This window comes from Rhinoderma darwinii, chromosome 5 (assembly GCF_050947455.1).
Source record: "Rhinoderma darwinii isolate aRhiDar2 chromosome 5, aRhiDar2.hap1, whole genome shotgun sequence".
Classification (NCBI taxonomy): Eukaryota; Metazoa; Chordata; class Amphibia; order Anura; family Rhinodermatidae; genus Rhinoderma; species Rhinoderma darwinii.
The window spans coordinates 85,902,197-85,925,420 of record NC_134691.1 but is presented as its reverse complement, the minus strand read 5'-3'; the positions used below and the strand labels follow the sequence as shown (position 1 = coordinate 85,925,420).

Sequence of the window (23,224 nt, the reverse complement as noted above, 5' to 3'; positions counted from 1 at the left end):
AGTGGAATTTTTCTTTAAAAACAGCAAGCTTTTGTGATGCAGCTTTATGCTGGAGTTGCACACAGTTTCTGCGCTTTTTGTGACATTTTTAATGGCTTTTTTTGTGCGGCCAGATATGATAAAAAAGTCTATAATCAATTCTAAAATGCACTACACACACTGCAATTTTGCTTGTGGCGTTTTTGCGATCGGTGTCATTTTTTTCAAAAAGCATCATGCCCTGGGTTTTGCGTTTTTTTTTAATAGATTTCTCTATATTAAAAAAATGCCTGAAAAAAAGCATGTACAAAATGACACTTAATGAAAGACTTTATAAAAAAAAGGCTGTTACATTTAAAAAAACTTTAGCCTTTTAAAATGCCTAAGTGCAAAAAAAAATACTGTACTTTGTAACCTCGGCCTTAGGGCATGCCCAGACGTGGCAGAGTTCTTCCGCCACTGCCCGCATCAATGCCGCACAGAATCTGCGTTGCAGATTCTGTCGCGGCTTTGCCAAAAATGGGCATTAAATTGATGCGGACTAGCCGTTGCATATTGAGGGGAAGAGTGCTTCCCTTCTCTCTATCAGTGCAGGATAGAGAGAAGGGACAGCCCTTTCCCTAGTAAAAGTAAAAAGAAATTCATACTTACCCGGCCGTTGCCTTGGTGTCGCGTCCCTCTTTCGCCATCCAGCCCGACCTCCCTGGATGACGCAGCAGTCCATGTGACCGCTGCAGCCTGTGATTGGCTGCAGCCGTCACTTGGACTGAAATGTCATCCTGGGAGGCCGGACTGGAGGAAGAAGCAGGGAGTTCTCGGTAAGTAGGAACTTCTATGTTTTTTACAGGTTGATGTATATTGTGATTGGAAGTCACTGTCCAGGGTGCTAAAACAGTTACTGCCGATCGCTTAAAGGGAATGTGTCGCTAGAATTTTTTTTTTTTTTTTAGTTAAACAATTAGTGTATAGGTGATTAAACATTGTTCTAATTTTTTTAATTTTTTTCACGAGTCAGGAAATATTATAAATTAGATTCTAATTTATAACATTTCCCAGTGCTGGTCACTAGATGGAGCAATTCCCAAAATTGCAGCATTGCATGTGGTAAAGCAACCACATTGCTTTATGCTGCAAAATTTGAGAAAACTCACTCGCTCTAGTGAGCTCTCAGAATCCCCTCTCCTTTATCCTGGCTAGTGCCGGGAGAAACGAGGGGATTGAACGGTCAAACCTCCTACACTGTGTGTCGCCATTTTCTGAGCTAGCACACAGTGTAGTAGGTTAACATACAGTAGTAAACACACAGTAAAACACGTACATACACAGACCTAACTTACCTGCTCCTGCCGCCGGTCCGTCCGCTCCGTCTGCTACCTCCGCTCCAAGTGCACAAGTCCGGAAGCCGTGACCGGAAGTAATAATCTTACTGTCCGGCTGCGACTTCCGGTCCAAACGAAAATGGCGCTGGACGTCACACAGTTCAATTTGGACTGTGTGGGAGCGGCGCATGCGCCGTTCCCACACAGACGGCGTACAGCATAGTGGATGGAATGGGCCCCGTTTGCATTTACTATGGGACTGTATGTGCCGTATTCCATGTCTGTATGTGTCGTTAATCGACACATACAGAGATGGAAAAAAAATGGCAGCACCCATAGGGAAGAAAAAGTGAAAAAATAAAAACAATGAAAACACAAACACACAAATAAATATTTTTTTTTTTAAATAAAACACTAAAAGCAAATTGATCTAAAAAAATTATTTTTCGTGACACTGGTCCTTTAACTCTTGCAGCACCATGGACAGTGACTATTTACTGACGTCGCCAAGCAATGCTCCCATAATTACGGGAGCCCCATTAACTTCCTCGGTCTGGCTGTAGACCTAGAAATACATAGGTCCAGCCAGAATGAAAAATGTCATGGTAGTAAAACCAATACGCTCCGCAGCACACATAACATGTACATGACATCTGCGGACTTAATTGCGGAATTTTGACTCTCCATTGAAGTCAATGGAGAAATTCCGCAATGAGTCCGCAACAACCAGTGTATGCTGCGGACACCAAATTCCGCACCGCAGCCTATGCTCCGCAGCGGAATTGTCCGCAACGTGTAAACAAACCCAACTAAAAAGCTGTGGAAGGCTATGGAGAAACGTGTACGCTGCGGAATTCCAGAGCAATTCCGCCACGTGTGGTCATGCCCTTAAAATAAAATTCAGTAATATGATCTGGTTGGAAAGCTTATCAGACCGGCAGCAGTTCCGCAGAAAGTAGCAGTAAGGGTACGTTCAGACGTGGCAGAATTTTTCGGCTTTAAATATTGGTGCAGATTCAGGGCAATTACGCAACAAATCTGCAGCAACATTTGCATGTTTGACAGGTAATTCAGACGTTGCAGATATCACAACGGACTTGCCGCAGTTTTCAGTTTTTGTATTGCAAAGGCTGAAATCCGCAGTGAAATTCTGCTGCTTCTCCGCAACAAAATGCATGCTGCGGAGGGAATATTCTGCACCGCAGCCTAATTTCCGCGGTTATTTTTCGCAACGTCAACTCAATTACCTAAAAATGTATAGAAACCAGTGTAAAAAAACGCTGCTGCAGATTCCCACTGTGGACTGTTTTTGCTCAGTTTTTTTAGCCAAAGCCAGAAATGGATCCAAAATGTAGGAAACGTATAAAGAAAAGACTGATGCATCTTCTTTCTTTTGTGTCCACTCCTGTGTTTGGCAAAAAATAAATCAAAAAAGCCAAAAATAGCACCAAAAACTGCATGTGTGACAATGGCCTAAAATGTTTGTACATATATCAGCATATAGAAAATGCTTAATCCCAAAAGAAAAATATTCAGTAATATGTTGATAACCAAGTCAAACAAACTGTCTACCATAATTTAGTATTGCAAATTAATTTTCTAATTTACCCTAAATAAAAACCCTAAATGTTAAACCCTTTTTGGCAAGAAAACTTGGTATCTATTTGCTTGGCCAAGAAATCTTAGGGCACGGCCAGACGTGGCAGAGTTTTTCCACTGCAAATGTTGGTGCAGATTTGGGGCAATTACGCAACGAATCTGCACCAACATTTTCATATTTGAAAGGTAATTCAGACGTTGCAGAAAAGACAGCGGACTTACCACAGATTTCAGTTTTTGCATTGCAAAGGCTGAAATCTGCAGTGAAATTCCGCTTCTTCTCCGCAACAGACAGTGCATGCTGCGGAGGGAAAATTCCGCACCGCAGCCTATGGACCGCAGAGGAGTTTTCCGCAATGTCTGAACTAACTTGCCTAAAATTGTATTGGCACAAATGTAAAAAACGGCTGCTGGAGAATTCCACTGCGGACTTTCCGCAGCGGAATTCCACAGCAATTCCGCCACGTCTGGCCGTGCCCTTAGGGTATGTGCACACGCTAACTGCATTTACGTCTGAAATTACGGAGCTGTTTTCAGACGTATTTGCTCGTAATCGCATTTTGCGAGGAGTCTTTGACGGACGTAATTGTGAGCTGTTCTTCATTGGAATCAATGAAAAACGGCTCAAATTACGTCCAAAGAAGTGTCCTGCACTTCTTTGACGAGGCTGATATTTTACGCGTCGTCATTTGACAGCTGTCAAACGACGACGCGTAAATGACAGGTCGTCGGCACAGTACGTCGGCAAACCCATTCAAATGAATGGGCAGATGTTTGCCGACGTATTGGAGCCGTATTTTCAGGCGTAAATCGAGGAATAATACGCCTCGTTTACGCCTGAAAATAGGTCGTGCGAACCAAGCCTTAGAGTCCTCTTACATGGCCTGACGTGGGCCTTGTATATGAGCACTGCTCAACAAAACAACTTGTTGATCGGCGCTCGTTTGCTCCTTTGACAATAGCTATTTATGGGGACGAGAGCTCGTTACTACGATCGCTTGTCCTACATTTCTATCTTGTCAGCAGCACGTATCCCTGTTTAAATATGGAGATGTGCTGACGACAAGGAAAATATTTTCTGCTTCATAAATAATATGATCAGCTGATGATCGAGCGTTTGCTCATACACCGGCTGATCGTTGTCGTTGTCCTGTTTACACAGGGCAATGATCGGAAACAAGCGCTCTGTGAACGCTCATTTGCCTGATAATTGGCCGGTGTAATTGGCCATTGACTCCATAGAAAAACAGCTCCAATTACGTCCGTAATGGACGCTGCGAAAAACGCCTGCACTTGCCATTACGTCTGAAATTTAGGAGCTGTTTTCTCCTGAAATCAGCTCCGTAATTTCAGCCGTAACGGACGTGTACGTGTGACCATACCCTAAAAGCTTTTAGAGTCCGGAATGTGGCTTCACAAAGAATAAACCAGTTATGTGGAAGAATTTTGAAATCACTAAGGAAGATTGTTGTTAAACATAGAAGATAGCCACATTATATGTCTAGGAACCGGCAGGCCTGGTTTTGTTTCAGATATTGGCATACTCATTGCCTAGTAACATACAACTTACCTGTTTGTAAATCTAGGCCTTTTCTGACCAGTTAAACAGGTCCACAGCAGAGTTATATACAAAGTAGGTGGCATCTCTCTCTCTTATCAGTATGATATATTTCTAAATGTTTAAAATATAAAAATAGTATAAAAAAAACATGCAGCCCCTGGACTCTGTACACACTAATGTTTTTGTATCAGTTGATTTTCTAAAAATATAACATAATCCTACTGCAGCGCCATAGGAGTTGTTCAGACAGAGTTTTTTTTACGGGTTTTTTTTTCTTAAAAAAACTGCCTCCCATTGATTTCAGTGGGAGGTGGAGGCGTTTTTTTCCCCGCGAGCGGAAAAAAACGCTTGCGGGAAAAAGAAGCGACATGCACTATCTTGAGGCGTTTTCTGCCTCAAAAACCCCATTGAAATCAATGGTAGACGGAAAAAAGTGGGCGCAAAGTTTTTTGACGCGTTTTATGGCAAAAAAACGCTCACGTTTTTTTCCATTGCCTGTAATGCTAGTTCACACTGAGTTGATTGCATTAGGAAAATTCCTCCTGCAAAATCTGCTCCAGCCATTTTTTGCACAGTGGTTTGACAAAAACGTGTCAAAACACTCGTCGAGGCATTTTTTTCCCGTCTCCCACTGATTGAAATGGGGTTTTGGAGGTGCCTCAAGATAGGTCATGTGGGGGAGCGTGGCTTAGGCATGGCGATGTGAGGACGTGTCCATATGCAGCTCCGGACTCACCCAGTTGAAAATCGCCCGACAGGGCTCACTCACCGGTCCCCGACTCAGGATGACCAGGGGGAAACACCGCAGGAACCTCCCGGACACCTCGGGCACTCCATCAATCAGCCGGTTTCTCCGGTCCACCCTGGACGGCACTCTGCAGCGGTCCTCTTCTTCTCCTCCTGCATGCCGCACCCAGACTCTGTCACCTCGTGGGCTCACTCCGCCTTCTTCCCCTTCTGGTCGGATGCAGACCGGCTGCTGCTCCCGAGCCCCTGGTGGGGAGATGTCGCATGTGGAGAGAGGTCAGTGTGGGACAGAACCCCCAGGGCCGACCCAACCGACCCCGGCAGAGGCCTTTCCCCCTATTCAACCCCAGCCAGCACCCGGACATGGGGTGACTAACATGGCGCCACCAGGCAGGGTGCATGAGGCGCCATTTTTACTGCCCGTGCAGCGGCAGGCGACAACGCAGGACTGTCAGCAAAGTCAGGGAATGCCGGCCATTTTCAGGGGGACCCCCACCCCAACGGTACACATGGGGGAACATCACACAAGCCCGTCCCCGGGCCTCCCGCTCTCAATGGAACGGACCCTGGTGGAACTCTGGGAGATGGTCAAGGTACTACCCAACAAAACCGACTTGGATCTCTGCCTCACCCGGTTGGAGGAGAAACACGACAGGGCCATTGGCGCGGTCACACAAGACGTGCGTGCTCTGGCCACGAGGGTGGAAACCTTGGAGCGCCAGCATTCCATATCTTCCCTGGACATTTCGGTCCTCTCTCAGTCCTTAGCTACTCAAGCTACGCAACTAAGGGACCTCTCCCTGCATTTGGATGATGTCGAGAACAGGGGGAGGCGTAACAACTTGAAACTGAGGGGTTTGTCAGAGTCTGTACCCCCAGATGGACTTTATGATGCTGTGACACACATTTTTAACAAACTCCTGGATCGTCTGCGGAATATGCCCATAGAGATGGACAGAGTTCACAGACTGGCGGGCTCCCGGAATAGAGATGGCAACCGACCCAGAGATGTTATATGTAGAGTGCATATCTACAAACAGAAAGAGGAGATTGCCCGGAGAGCTTGGGAAAAGGGGGCTGTCCCTTTCAACGGTACCGAGATTACAGTCCTGCCAGATGTCTCAAGACTGACACTCTCCATGCGCAGAATTGTCCGCCCCTTACTTGAAGCGACAAAGGTGGCAGGCGCAACCTACAGGTGGGGGCACCCCTTCCATATCATCCTTCGCAGACATGGGATGTCATTTGCGGTCCGTTCCCCGGATGACCTAGAGGAGGCATTCCGGTTCTTGGAGATCCCACCGGGGTGGTTACCGGACTGGACTGAACCCCCTGCACCGTTTGCTCTCAGAGGAGGACCGTGTCCAGATTCTGTGTCTCATCTTCCGACTCGTCCAGGAGCTGAGCTGATCGAACCTCGACCCTCAGAGCGACGATCCCCACACCGAGACGTGGGATCGGGCCCTCTGAACCTCCGCCTCCAGGGCGGCGTTCTCCGCGGAGGGACTGAATGATCTTCGGCGCTCTTATATGGCGTTGTTGGTGTTGCTCTAAGGTCATTTGTATTGCTGTGGGTCTGTGGGCAGGGGTGGGTTTTTACCGGTTGTGGATGTTTCAATTGTTTCACCTGTTTCACCAAGTGGGGGAAGGCGGGCTCCGGTAATAGTTGATTTGGTGAGTCCGGGGCTTAGATGCAATTTATTTGAGGTATCTAGTTGACTGCTGAATTTCTGAAACACGGTTTTTGCATTGCTGTCTTTCCTCGTTCCCTATTAGGTTTCCGTGTAACTGTGTCGTGTTCGGAGGCCCTCTGTGGGCGACATAGCTCACGTTGAGTAGTGGAGAGATTTTGTACTCCGACTTTAGAGTACTCGTGTTTTCTGGCACCTTCTGTATTGCTGCTCCTGTGTAGGAGCTTTTCTTCTTCTTTTTCTCCTTCTCTTTCTTTTTCCCTCTCCCCTTTACCCTCTGTCCACCCCTCAGTCTGCTACCATGTCTGACATTACTGTTGTTTCCCTGAATACGCAGGGTCTGAATATTCCTGAAAAGAGGTTCTCCATTCTCCATCTTCTGTGGAAAAGAAAAGCACACGTGGCCTTCCTGCAGGAAACCCACTTTTGGGCGGACTGTATACCGAAGCTCACGGACTCCAACTATCCTGATGGGTATCATAGTGTATCCCCCGACTCCAAGACTAAGGGGGTCTCCATCCTGATCTCACGTTCTCTTCATTGGGAACATGTGGAAACTTGCACGGATGGAGCGGGCCGGTACCTTTTTGTGAAGGGTAAGTTGGCTAACACCCTGTACACACTGGCCTCATACTATCTCCCTAACACTGGTCAAGTGGCCTTCTTGGACAGAGTTTTAGGGACACTGGATGGCTTTCTGGAAGGCACCCTAATACTGGGGGGGGATTTAAATGTCACATTGGATCCAGTATTAGATACCTCGGGAGGGCACTCCTCTCTACCCAGGGCAGTTCACCGTCGTATACGACAGTTGTTGCATGAGCACCAACTGGTGGACGCGTGGCGGGTTCTGCATCCCTCAACCAAAGACTACACGTTTTATTCGGCACCCCATAACTCCTACTCCAGATTAGATTACTTTTTCCTGCGTCACACACATCTCTCCAGCCTGATTTCTGGTCCGAGGTGTGGCGCATTTCCTCGAAATTTACAGATTTCCCCCTCCCGCGATCTCCGGGCCTTTTCCTGCTCCATCTGTGTGAGGTGCCCTTGTCTACGTATAGACGCTCGGTGGTTCGCCATTTGGTGAACGCTGCTAGGGCGTGTGTTCCTGCACTGTGGAGACAATCTTGTCCCCCGTCGGTGGGCATGTGGTTCGGTAAGATTCAGGAGCTTATGAGAATGGAGGACCTCACGGCATCAATGAAAGGGTCCCATGCCTCCTTCCTCAGAACCTGGCGTGAATGGATCCGATTTCAATCCACTGAGGAATATAAGGCCATCATGGCCTCTTGACTTATCACCTAGGTCCAGTGTGTCAGGTTAGTTCCTTCCCCTTCCTCTCTTCCCTTAGTGTCTCTGCTTTTCTTCCTTTCTCTTACTGTCTTCCTGTTCGCCCACGGAGTACTATGCACGGCTGCGGGTTCAGGGTGCATATCGGAGATTCTTTCACTCTTGATTTGAGTGATGTGCTATTTTTCTTGTGATCCTATGCACTTATGTAATGCAGGTAGCTGACCAGTGGCCTGTTGACTGTATTGCACTGGCTTATTCCAATTGAGTTGTGTATACTTTGTGTTTTGAAAATGAAAATAAAAGAATTTATAAAAAAAAATAAAGAAAAAAAGATAGGTAATGTCGCTTCTTTTTACCGCGAGGCGGTTTTTCTGCTCGCGGTAAAAAAACGCCTCAGCCTCCCATTGAAATCAATGGGAGGCATTTTCGGCCGTTTTTTGACGAGTTTTGCGGGGGGCGGTTTTCGCGCCAAAAAAAAACTCAGTGTGAACAGGGCCTTAAAGACATAGGTAAAAATAACTTTCCAACATACATGTCAAAAAACGCCTGTGGTGCAAAAGCCACATTCAGACGTTGCAGAAAATAACTGTGCGGAAATCAGGCTGCGGTGCAGAATTTTCCCTCCACAGCATGCTCATGACGTTGCGGAGAAGAAGCGGAATTTCACTGCGGATTTCAGCCTTTGCAATGCAAAAACTGAAATCTGTGGCAAGTCCGCTGTGATATCTGCAACGTCTGCATTACCTGTCAAATATGCAAATGTTGCTGCAGATTTGTTGCGTAATTGCCCCAAATCTGCACCAACATTTGCAGCTTAAAATTTCTGCCACGTGTGAACGTGGCCTAAGGCTGGATTCACACGAGCATGTTCGGTCCGTAAAGGATGGAACGTATTTCGGCCGCAAGTCCCGGACCGAACACACTGCAGGGAGCCGGGCTCCTAGCATCATAGTTATGTACGACGCTAGGAGTCCCTGCCTCTCTGCAGGACAACTGTCCCGTACTGTAATCATGTTTTCAGTACGGGAAAGTAGTTCCACGGAGAGGCAGGGACTCCTAGCATCGTACATAACTATGATGCTAGGAGCCCGGCTCCCTGCACTGTGTTCGGTCCGGGACTTGCGGACTAAATACTTTCCGTCATTTACGGACCGAACATGCTCGTGTGAATCCAGCCATACAGGCCGAATTTTCTGCTTGCAAAAAACTCTGTGTAAATATTTTGCAGTCAGACAATTCTGCCTGAAAAAATCAGCTCCGTTTTTTTAAGTGGTGTTGCACCTCACGCGATTTTTTCTGCGTTTTTGTCGCGTTTTTTAAGGCGGTTCTTTTACCTATTTCTTCAAAAGACAGAGGAAAAATCGCAAGCGTTTTTTGCCGAAAAACTAGTCAAAAAAAATGCATCGAAAATCGCGGCAAAATGTGTTTATTTCTGGCTCCTATTGATTTCAATGGGGTTTTTGAGGAGGAAAATGCCTCAAGATAGGGCATGTCGCATATTTTTCCCGTGAGTGTTTTTTTTGCTCGCGGGAAAAAAACGCCTGCACCTTCCATTGAAATCAATGGGAGTCCATTTCGGCCATTTGTTTGCCGCGATTTTTGCCGCAGTTTCTGCGGAAAAAACCACGGCAAAAAGCTCTGTGTGAAAAGGGCCTTATTGTTCAGGTGGAGTCTGAGCTCTTTGCATGGTGGGCTCTCTTATTGACTATGGAGTCTATCCCGAAAAGTGTTAAGACTCAATCGATCCCTTCTTGTTATTCAATACTATTGTGGAGGGCTGTGAGATTTAAGTTTAAATTACAGTCCGCTGTTTCACCACTTCACCCCCTTTTTTTTATAATAAGTCTTTTCCACCTGGGATAGATGTCTCCTCCTTTACTTAGTGGAGGACTCATAATCTCACATGCCTTCATAATTTCTTACCTGATAATAATCTCATGGAGATCTCTTATTTTAAAACCCAATTTAGTCCACCTCCCAGTGAAGGGCTCAGACTCCTCCAAGTTTTCTCCTATTCTGGCTCCATACAACCTCCGGGGGTACGGAGCTGTAATACGGCACCCACACATTTCTATTAGGCTCTACTGTACTTCCATATGCCTCCGATTTCAGAGTAGGCATACAGAGGATTTTTTCTATCAGATTGAGGCATGCTTCAATGAGAGCTGTATTATGGAGGTATTCTCTCCAAGAAGCAATTCTTCTAGGGAAAAAGAACCCCATAATGCTTTGCCATAAAGAGCACCATATGGCGATACGGACTCCGTGCGCCGTCATACAGGGCTCTGTTGGGTACATGAGGCCGTAAACTCATAACAATGGGGGAATTTATTTACTTTCCTTTCGTAGAAAGATTGCACATGCATCAAAGTCGCAATTTTCACAAAAAAGCTACAACTTTTGAGACATTTACATTGTCCATGGCACTTTGTGGAAAAGTGGGTGTGGCTTAGCTAAATTGGGTGTGGTCTGCTGCCGGCCAAATTTATTATAGCTTATATAAATTATAGCAGAAATCTATGTCAGCTTGTAGCTGGCATACATTGCCTTTACAGACCCCAGACAGCCAGAGATGCGCCTAGTTTCATAAGAAGCGTGTCGCCTCTTAATAAATGAGGCGCGTCTTACTCCAGCTATGTTTATATGGGAAATACCAGTCTTAATAAATCGACGCCAATGTGCATCAGTCACAAAAAACTGGAACAAATGTGCTAGTGTAGACAGAGCCATGATAAAAAATTTTCGTTTTGGAAATCGAATTTGATAGAAACTACTGATTTAAAAAGGGTGCAAGAAAAATGGCCATAAATGCAACACTATGCAGCACAACAATCCTGTACATTTGTTCCATAGACTTGTTTGATAAGCACCTACATACTAGACATGCTTGAAAAAGGTCCTATAGCAGGACGGAAACGTTGCAGCTGTTGACTGAATAAATCACATTCTTTTTTGGAACCATCGGAGTCTTGTGGAATTTCTTTCATTTATGCCTTAGGGCAGGTTCAGACGTGGCGAAACTAAAAAGGTGTGGAAACCAATGGAGAAAATGTCCACTGCGGATTTCCGCAGTGGACTGGCCGCAGCGGAATTCCAGAGCAATTCCGCCACGTCTGGCCATGCCCTTAATCTCATATATTTTTTGGGGGAAGTTTCATCTGTCCACAAGTGGGTCTAGAACAGTATTGAAATCACCCACTGTTAATAGCGGACAGTTGTTTTTTTCTCATCCAGAACTGTTGCAGCTTATTCATCACCTCCGAATTATGGATGGGGTGTATAAATATTAGCTAATACCATAATCAACAAATTTTTTCCCCAATGTATAAATCTGTATCGATAATTGTTGATCTTTTTTTGGGTGATAAAATCTCAAGCTTGACACTGTTGTGAAACAAGATACATACCGCGCTTAGTTGATGTAAATATTGTATACACACTGTGTCCAACCCACTTTTTTTAAATGTAAAGTGTTTTGTCTGCATCCAAAAGTGATTCTGTATACATACAATTTCAGGTAAATAAGCCGAGACTAAATTAAAAAGCACCAAACGTTTCAGCCTACCACCCAGCCCCCTCATATTCCGAGATAATACTCTGACATTCCAGAAAAAAATTCTGTATCTACTCGATCCTTTTTTCAGGAAAACCTACTGGCCTTAAAATACTTCTTAATAACCTGTTTTCTAGGTCTGTCACTTTGACAAGTAGATATGTCTTTGTTCAAGTTCTGAGTTCAAGCTCAGTCATTCTCTTATATTACATATCAGTTGGTATCAGAGATGCCCAAAACTGCATCTACAGGCCCCCTGCATGCGTGGCGGAAAAATACACCACAAATCCACGATGCATCAGTAGAAAATTCTGCATGCTTACACATGTGGATTTTGCTGCAGAATTAGCTGTCAATTTCACCTCTCATTGAACGGTGTGAAATTCTGCAACAGAAATTGACATGCTGCAGATTTTTAAATCCACACCATAAGGGCATGACCAGACATGGAGTATTTCTTCCGCCACTGTCCGCATCAATGCCGCACATAATCTGCGTTGCAGATTCTGTTGCGGCTCTGCCTTAAATGGGCATTAAATTGATGCGGACTAGCTGTTGCGTATTGATGTGAAAGTACTTCCCTTCTCTCTATCAGTGCAGGATTGAGAGAAGGGACAGCCCTTTCCCTAGTAAAAGTAAAAGAAATTCATACTTACCCGGCCGTTGTCTTGGTGACGCGTCCCTCTTTCAACATCCAGCCCGACCTCCCTGGATGACGCGCAGTCCATGTGATTGGCCTGTGATTGGCTGCAGCCGTCACTTGGACTGAAACGTCATCCCGGGAGGCCGGACTGGAGGAAGAAGCAGGGAGTTCTCGGTAAGTAGGAACTTCTATTTTTTTACAGATTGATGTATATTTTGATCGGAAGTCACTGTCCAGGGTGCTGAAACAGTTACTGCCGATCGCTTAACTCTTTCAGCACCCTGGAGAGTGACTATCTCCTGACGTCGCCTAGCAACACTCCCACAATTACGGGTGCACACACATAGTCACCCATAATTACGGAAGCCCCATTGACTTCTATGGGCCTGCCCGTGCCGTAATAACGGCCCGTGACTACGGGCGTTTTTACGTTAGTGTACATGGGACCTCAGTCTGGCTGTAGACCTAGAAATACATAGGTCAAGCCAGAATGAAGAAATGTCATGTTCGTAAAACAAATACGCTACGCAACACACATAACATCTGCGGACTTCATTGCGGAATTTTGACTCTCCATTGAAGTCAATGGAGAAATTCCGCAATGAGTCCTCAACAAGTCTGCTACACGTCCGCAACAACCAGTGTATGCTGCGGACACCAAATTCCGCACCGCAACCTATGGTCCGCAGTCCAAAGCTGTGGAAAGCAATGGAGAAACATGTACGCTGCGGATTTCCGCAGCAGACTGTCCACAGCGGAATTCCAGAGCAATTCCGCCACGTCTGGCCATGCCCTTTGGCCGTATTCAGATGACCGTAGTATACGTCTGTGCGACGGCCGTAAAAACAACGGATACATGGATTTCAATGGGGCCGTTAACACAGCCGTTGTTTCAATGGACCATGCGTAGGGTCCGTTGAAAAATAGAATATGTCCTATTTTTTCAGTTTTCAGGGATTCCTAGATAGACTCAAGTCTATGAGGATCCATGAAAACAGGACCCTTATGGGTGCAACTCGGACGTTAAAAACACATTAGTTTGTGTGTATCTTATCTAAGTCAATCTCCGTGCTTAAAAATTCTGTGCTAAAAAAAATTACGAATTTCACATCAGAAAAAGCATGGATTAATATATTGAATATTGTGATACTCCAGGAAAGATTTATATTAGAGGAAACTTTTTTGACAGCTGAAGTCCATGGATGGCATCACTCATGATGGTTGTAAGGAGAGCTATTTATTACAAGGTATGAACTAGGATTTACACCAGGAATTGGCATAAATTATGGCGCAAATCGTAGATTTGACTTTCTGGTGCACAAACAGCCAGAGATACGCCTAATTTATTTAGAGGCATACGCCTCCTTGTAAATCATGTGCATCTTATTCCAGCGTGTTTCAGATTAAGACTAGTGTATGAAACACCAGTTTTGAAAAAAATTCTCCCGTGGGCATCATTGGTGTTAGTAATGCGATGGATCCAACACTTTTGTTGTTTTTTTTTCCTGTTCCTATGACGAAACAGAAAAATTAGCGCAGATATGAACATGGCCTCAAACTTTGTCGCAGATTCTGCAATTTTGGAAGGCATCACAAAATCTATATTTAATTGACAATCAACTATTCTGTATTAAAATAGTTATGGGCACCATTATGAATCTGTACCACATATGGCCATTTGCGGCTTTTTTTCTGTAAAAAAAAAAACACACAACAAAAAAATATTTTCCTGTCATTTTTACAAAAATGGCAGGTGTGAAAAAATAAATTGCCATATATTGAAACATAGCTTGGATGTTTAAAATATTTGCATGTTGTGTCATTTGGGACAGTTCTAGTTTGAACAATCTATATGTACATTATACATTTTTATTTAATCCCACAATGCAGTATAATCCCAGCTATGCCATAGAGATGCATTAATCTAGAAATTCGGTCATCTATGAAGAGTACCATAATCCAGAAGAAAAGGGGTAACCTAGGAAAGATGTGGCAATTTAGAGGCACTCTAATCTATGAAAAAGAGGAAATGTACGGGAGACAAGGTAATATATGAGGTGTAATAATAAAGTAATGTAATGACATGGGATAATAGCGGAAATGCAGAAGAAAGGCAATCCTGAAGATATGCGGCATTTCAAGAGACATTTAATAAAAGGGCAAAACAGAGAGAAATAAAACGACACAGAAGTAATTTAGTAATCTAGTTGGGGAAATTGTCATCTAGGAGTGATCTTGTTGGAGTGTTGGTATAATGTAGAAATATATTGTGCTGGAATGTCGCAGCAGTGCGGAGATTGAGTGCAGATCGGTATCAATGCGGTCATTTCAAATAAATGGTTGATATCAGGTAAGTACAGCGTTCCATACATGGGCGCACAGCTCGGGTATTGTCGCTTCTCGTGCCGGGTAATTGATCAATTAGTGATCATTAGCGATCATTTCCATTAAGTGGATTTGGAGAGAAGTGCAGACAATAGATACAGCAGCGGCTGCCTGGTGTAATAATTCACTTATCGTATTCATTGTGGATATAGGAGCCGGCGAGGAGTTCATATATGGCTACATTATAAACAATACAAGGACATCACCGTATATAACTGACATATTGCAAATCTATTACTGCTAGAGAACTCCTTAACTATATTTCTGCCGTAGTACTCTACCACCCTACTTTTGCATTAGTACTCTATTAATTTATTAGCCAGAGTCCTGTAGAACTATATTACCACTAGAGTACTCTAATACTTTTTTTTTATTATTACTATTATTGTTATTATTATTAGTAGTAGTAGTAGTAGAATAATATACTCTGCTGCATTATTACAACTATAGTACTTTACCTCTATTCTACAACTAGAATAGTGTACACTTAGAGTATTACATTACCACTATATTACTAGCTATATAATCATATAGTACTTCACTACTAAAATGCTGCTAGATTACTCTACTGACATATTACTATATATATATATATATATATATATATATATATATATATATATATATATATATATATATATATCCTACAACACAATATATATTGTGTTATAAAATAATAGTAGTAGTAGTAATAATAATAATAATAATAATAATAATAATAATAATAATAAGTTACAGTCATACCACCATTTCTTCTTCATGTCGTTTTTTATTTATTTAGAATTGTTTGAATAAATCCATTCATGTAATTCCTGAAACCACTGAATGTGCCGTTTTATAATATACATAATATATTGAATATACCGCTCGGCTCTTTGATGCAGACAAATCCCATTTCTAGCCCTTGGCTTGTTGAGGTGTTAGTGCAGCAGACAGTGATGACACCAATGTATGTTTGTAATAAAATGATAGACATATCAGATGCCTGTGTGACAACCAGTCGCCTTTAATCCCTTTAACAAACACGAGCCGAAAGGCATATAAAGATATGAGAGTAAATCTAATTCCTGAAGATGTCTGCCTGGCTAATAATCTACTTCTCCCTGCTTATTGTATGGAACAGAGGGGTCTGGATAATAACATTGCACTATCTGTAACACTAGATTACTAATCTGGGTACGTGACCCATGTGTCTACATTAAAGGCGACCAGTCGTCCAAAGTAATGTCCTACAGTGCAGCACATACAGCATATAACGAACATTGTATAGAGAGATAGATAGATATGAGATAGATAGATATGAGATAGATAGATATGAGAGAGATAGATATGAGAGAGATAGATATGAGAGAGATAGATATGAGAGAGATAGATATGAGAGAGATATGAGAGAGATATGAGATAGATATGAGATAGATATGAGATAGATATGAGATAGATAGATATGAGATAGATAGATATGAGATAGATAGATATGAGATAGATAGATATGAGATAGATATGAGATAGATAGATATGAGATAGATATGAGATAGATATGAGATAGATATGAGATAGATATGAGATAGATAGATAGATAGATAGATAGATAGATAGATAGATAGATAGATAGATAGATAGATAGATAGATAGATAGATAGATAGATAGATAGATAGATACACAGGGATACATAGTGAAACAGTAGACAAATTAACATAGTGACAGTAAGACTAGAATACATAGTGGCATAGTAGAAAAGGATACAGAGTGACATAGATTAGGATGCATAGTGGCATTGTAGAAATGGATATTGTGGCATAGTAGACTGGGTTACAAAGGGACTTTAGAAGCGGAAAAAGCAAAATAGACTGGGATACATAGGGATGTAATGTACTAGAGAGGGATACATAGTGGCATAGTAGAAAGGGATACAGTGTGGCATAGTAGAATGAGATATATAGTGGCATAGTAAAATGAGATACACAGTCGCATAGTAGAATGGGATACATAGTGGCATAGTAGAATGGGATACATAGTGGCATAGTAGAATTGGATACATAGTGGCATAGTAGAATTGGATACATAGTGGCATAGTAGAATGGGATACATAGTGGCATAGTAGAATGGGATACATAGTGGCATAGTAGAATGGGATACACAGTGGCATAGTAGAATGGGATACATAGTGGCATAGTAGAATGGGATACATAGTGGCATAGTAGACAGGAACACAAAGATGCATGAAATAATTACAGGACTAGTGACATAGTGGACTAGGATACATATAGCGACATAGCAGATTCAGTTAAAATATGACAGAGAACTGAAAACATAGTAAAAAAAAAAACACTAGATACAATAGTGAAGTAACAGTGAACTTTATAATAATATCATAAACTACTCAGATACAAGGTGGCATAATGGGCTAAGATACAGTAACTGTGATAGTAGCATAGTGAACTGAGATACATACAGTTACATAAGAGAGTGAGAAATATAGTGGCACAGGGAACTGATATACACAATATAAATATATAGGCTGATAGATATTTGGATGATAGATGATAGATAGATAGATAGATATTTGGATGATAGATGATAGATAGATAGATAGATATTTGGATGATAGATGATAGATAGATGGATAGATAGATATTTGGATGATAGATAGATAGATATTTGGATGATAGATAGATAGATAGATATTTGGATGATAGATAGATAGATATTTGGATGATAGATAGATAGATATTTGGATGATAGATAGATAGATATTTGGATGATAGATAGATAGATATTTGGATGATAGATAGATAGATATTTGGATGATAGATAGATATTTGGATGATAGATAGATAGATATTTGGAAGATAGATAGATAGATATTTGGAAGATAGATAGATAGATAGATAGATAGATAGATAGATAGATAGATAGATAGATAGATAGATAGATAGATAGATAGATAGATAGATAGATAGCGTCTTAGTGCGAGTTTTGGCACAGTTAGGGCGGGTTCACACATGGCGGATTTTCACTTAAATTCCGCTGCGGACACTCCGCAGCGTTAATCCGCAGCGGAGCCGTTTCTCCATTGACTTTCACTTTAATTTAGCAGTGTTCGTTTACACGATGCGTACAATTCCGCTGCGGAGCATAGGCTGCGGAGCGGAATTTGGTGTCCGCAGCATGCAAGGGATGTTGCGGAGCAGTGGCGGACTGGTTGCGGACTCATGGCGGAATTTCTCCATTGACTTCAATGGAGATTCTAAGTTCCGCAATGAAGTCCGCAGCTGTCATGCACATGTTATGTGTGGTGCGGAGCGTATTGGTTTTTTAACATGACATTTCTTCATTCTGGCTGGACCTATGTATTTCTAGGTCTACAGCCAGACTGAGGAAGTCAATGGGGCTCCCGTAATGACGGGAGCGTTGCTAGGAGACGTCAGTAAATAGTCACTGTCCAGGGTGCTGAAAGAGTTAAGCGATCGGCAGTAACTGTTTCTGCACCCGGGACAGTGACTACCGATCTCAATATACATGTATCTGTAAAAAAACATATAAGTTCATACTTACCGAGAACTCCCTGTTTCTGTCTCCAGTCCGGCCTCCCAGGATGACGTTTCAGTGTAAGTGACGGCTGCAGCCAATCACAGGCCAAGCACAGGCTGCAGCGGTCACATGGACTGGCGCGTCATCCAGGGAGGTCGGGCTGGATGCCGAAGGAGGGACGCGTCATCAAGACAACGGGCGGTAAGTATGAATTTCTTTTACTTTCACTAGGGAAAGTGCTGTCCCTTCTCTCTATCCTGCACTGATAGGGAGAAGGGAAGCACTTTTCCCGCAGTCCGCAGCAGCTAGTCCGCATCAATTTTCTGCACATTTTGTGCAGATCCGCAGCCGTAATCCGCAACCCGGATTAGGTGCGGCATTGATGCGGACAGTTGCGGAGGAATTCCGCCATGTGTGGTCATGCCCTTATACCAAAATATGCATAGCGAGTTGTTACTGGTACATCGTGTATTCAGAGTGTATCAGGTCATATTCTCAATTCCAGTCACTAAAAAGGATACAGGGAATATATGTATGCAGAAGTTGAAATGTCAGGAAAAATCTACATGGAGTTATGTATGGAGTGAATTTAGCTCTGCGGCATAGTCATGGAATATATAGACTTCAAACACACACACACACACACACACATATATATATTTATTTATTCAGCACCCAGTCTATACACCCTGAAGGATGCAGGCAGGTATAGGGAGGTGCCAGTGTCTAGTCACCAGTATATAGGGTTGTATGTCAGAAGTGTATTCCGATGCCTCTGTGCATCCCTGACATGAAGGGTTTCAGCACCCAGGAGAGTGTCTTGGCTTTGCACATGGCAGTTTCGGTTGACACTTGGCAGCTTGTGGATTGGAGCAGCGCCTCTCACAGGTAAAGCACATACAGGTGATGTGGAGCTGCCAGAGAAAAGCTATGTAAGTGGGATTAGAGCTGTTAATGGGAAGAACTATGCTGAGCGCCCCAGGTTTGGAGTGGATGACAAGAAACAATACCTCCTCTATTATTTTTACCCGCCTCACACGTTGTCATCCTGGTGGAGGTCTCCATACATCCGCTGAAGTGTTAAGTCTGCGCCTAGGACTGGTTTCAGGTAAGCCGAGAGCAGACAGGGCCCGGTTTCGGTCTGGTCATTTACATGTCCTCTCAGCATTGTCTTATAAAGTGGAATGAAAGGTGTCAAAGCACAGATGTACTGTCTGAACTGCAGCCAACACCATGACACATACAGGCACATTATAATGATCATCTGCATGGTAGCAGACTGTAATAAAATAATAATAATAATAATAAATAAATAATAATAATAATAATGAAATATTGACCTAAGCCAATAGTATCACCAGCCACTCTCCCAACATTTTATTACTGATGATCTACAGGAGCACATGACATGTCTGCTCTTTATAATGTTCACACACCATGATACAATAATAAAAATAATAATAATAATAAGAATAAGAATAAGAAGTAGAATGCTACAATAAGCACTACTATTATTATTATTATTATTATTATTATTATTATTATTACTACTACCCATTCTGCCCGTATTAATTTTTATACTTTATATTATATATCTAGGTATAAAATATTCCCTCTCTCTCTATATCTATCTATCTATCATAATATACATCATAATACATGCTATATATCTATGTATATATAATAATATATACAGAAACCCCAGGTCTAACTTATTGGACTGAATTATGAAGGGATTCCCTGGACATCCAGCTTTCCCAGCCATTGGACTTTATGATTTTATAATGATGTGGTTCCTATAGACAGACATGCTGATGTATTCAGGGTCTGATCATCAGAATTGAGAGATAATTAGGATAGGAGGGAAGGTGACACCAAGGTGAATATTTAACAAGGGGAAATTGAATCTGCATGGGAACAATGATCATTATGTATTATCACAAGCTGCATCTCATATCTGCTGCCTGTAACCTGTGAAGTTATTTACACACAGCGCTGATTACATGTTATTACAGTACAGGACCGTCCACTCTACCTGGCCGAGTCACATGACCCCCGATACAGCCACATTTTACAGTAGAGACCTCTACCTGCTGCATGGCCACACCCATCACACCTTTCCGCAGGATGACCCCGCCCCTGTACGATGATTGGGCGGCGCTATGGTTATAGACGCCCGGTTATGTCCTCAGGGCAGACCACTAGCCCCATTGTGACCCTCAGTGACCAGAGCGCCCTGGACCTCACCACGGACGCTGAGCTCTACTTCTCTTCTCCAGACATGAGCAGCCCTGATGGTGGATACGCCAGTGACGACCAGCTCCAGGGAAAGTGCTCAGTGCCAACCATGATGCCCGGCCAGTACCAGTGGGTACCTGATACCCTGACTTCTTCCATGGGGGAGACCAAGGGCAAGTGCGAAGCTTCCAACTCCAGGAGTAAAGCCGAATCCCGGATCCGCCGTCCCATGAACGCGTTTATGGTGTGGGCTAAAGATGAGCGCAAGAGACTGGCCCAGCAGAACCCGGACCTGCACAACGCCGAGCTCAGCAAGATGCTAGGTAAGAGGGGCACCGGGGGCATTGCCAGGGGGCATCTATGATGAGGTGCTGCACCTTATACTATGCCCATTCTAGATGTGTTGTTAGAGGGGCACCGGGGGCATTGTGGTGGTGGAGGCAGAGACCTGGGATGGGTGAAATGAAGGCTGTAATAGTAGTATTGTGCTAAAAATGCTAACATAAGTAATATATCAACAGAGGGTTACCGTAATAGTTTAATCCCAGTCTAGTAAGATTAGCAGTAAATTAAAAACAGAAGATCTAAAAGCATTAATGATGTAAAAACAGTAATTGTACAACGTCATGAGTAGAAATAGTATAGTAGAAGCATATAATATTGTAGTAGTATGTTATAGTAGTATTGTAACACTTTAGGCATAGCAATGATAAAATATGATAGTAACAGCTTGATATAGCAGTAAACTAGTGCAATAGATGAGTAGTATAGCGATATTATTAGTAATACTTTATTTTGGCAGCAACTACAATGTGAAATGGGACAAGGTTACACGGATTTACTATGTGTGTGTGTCTATTTTTTGCATTATTCGTGTCTAGAGATTTCTTTATATTTAAGGCAGTTATTCCTTGGAGCATTAAGTTATCACTGATGTAGAACTATTTGCTAATATCCTAACTCTTTAGTCATATGGTCTATACATTTTTATGGATAGCAGAATTGACAATGATGGTTTAATCATATTTACATTTTTTTATTAACTTTCTGAACAAATAATCACATTAATAGGCAGCACATTGTAATAATATAGTGAGTATATTATGTATTTTGTCATGCCTAAATATTCTTGTTATAACTGAATAGCGTCCATTGTAACCTGCACACCATTTCTCTATTATTATTATTATTATTATTATTATTTGTTGTTATTATTATTATTATTATTTTACATTTAAGTTAATTTTCTCTTGTTATCTACAGGACAATCGTGGAAGTCCCTGATACTGGCTGAGAAGCGACCATTTGTAGAGGAAGCTGAGAGGCTGCGAGTACAACACATGAAGGAGCACCCTGAATACAAGTACAGACCCAGGAGGAGGAAGCAGGGGAAGAGGATGAAGAGGGCAGATGAAAGTCTTCACCCAGACACAGATCTACCCACCTCTGCAGTGCTCAACACTAATGGACTCATGGCAATGGATGACTTCAGCAGAGGTTATACTGAGCAACACCACAGCCAAGTCCCACAGAACAGCCATTACAAGGAGCACCAAACCATGGGACACTATTATAAACCCTACAGTCTGCCAACATCCCAGATGACCCCATTGCACTACTCATCATCACCTACCCAGGAAGAAACCCACATGATGCCTTATCCATATAACACTTCCTATTCCATCCACTTCCAGCAGAACAACCCATGCTACATGTATGGAAGACAAATCCCTGAGGCTGAGCAAAATCCACCGGAGAATCATGAACAGGTCTCCCCACATATGCTCTATTCCCAATCCTATGTACCTTCCAGCAGAGCTCACCAGGTGGCACAACCAGAACACCCATCCGTTCCACAAGAGCCTGAACCCATGAGCAGAGCAGATCACATCCACATTGTGGGCGATATTGATAAAAATGAGTTTGATCAATATCTCCTGCTTGATGCCAAGCTTGATACAGAGATGAGCTCTCCAACAGATGGATGCTCTGGAGTTGATACTACAAATTTACTGCCATCTTTAATCTCAGAATCAAGTAATATTTGTTACTACAATTATTGTAGTGTATGAAGCACTTTTAATTTCTTGATATACTGTGAAGGATAATGGGACATTTAATGCAATTTTGCTTACTGTGCAATTCTAGGTATTTTATAAGAGAAATTGGATTTCTATGAAATGTTTTGATTATAGTGTAAATGAATTTGTACTTATTATGTATTTTTTTTTTTACTGTTGTAATACTGAAATAAACAAACAATTCTTCTTTTTACTCCTGTGTCAGACCATTCCTTTCCTCTAATCTATGGTTTTGTGGGAACTATTTCCTAGTATATGTTTGCCTTATTGAGCTTTAGGATGTTTATCCTACATTTCCTATATCATTTAGGGAAAGAGATTGCATATAAAATATTGTTTACTACTTTTTGACTTAAATATTATTGAGGATTTTTACTATTTTTTTAATGGGAGAAATTTATGAAATCTAATGCAAAGGAAAATTTGAGAACATGACTTTAGCAACAAGATTCTATGGCCGGGTTGGGTGACTTCTCCACTCCTTTTATCCAATTTCCACCAGTATGTTTTCTATTTTGGTGATTAAAATCCTTTGTTTAAATTGCCCTTTGCTAAGGTATAAATTGAGTCCATCCCAAGAAGTTATATATAACTATTCTA

General features: G+C 42.4%; 1 protein-coding gene across 1 annotated transcript; it reads left to right on the top strand.

Moving 5' to 3' along the window:
* Nucleotides 1–20,586: 20,586 nt before the first annotated feature.
* On the top strand, nucleotides 20,587–22,615 carry SOX17 (SRY-box transcription factor 17). Its single transcript, XM_075828322.1, has 2 exons — nucleotides 20,587–20,866; nucleotides 21,807–22,615. Exons 1-2 carry the CDS (start codon nucleotides 20,587–20,589, stop codon nucleotides 22,613–22,615), a joined length of 1,089 nt encoding a protein of 362 aa, XP_075684437.1.
* Nucleotides 22,616–23,224: the final 609 nt, after the last annotated feature.

What these genes read in the sequence shown, in the direction of transcription:
- SOX17 (XM_075828322.1), top strand. Translation starts at nt 20,587, where the DNA reads ATGAGCAGCCCTGATGGTGGATACGCCAGTGACGACCAGCTCCAGGGA. An exon ending in CGAGCTCAGCAAGATGCTAG is followed by an intron (nt 20,867 to 21,806) that starts GTAAGAGGGGCA and finishes TGTTATCTACAG; the next exon opens with GACAATCGTGGAAGTCCCTG.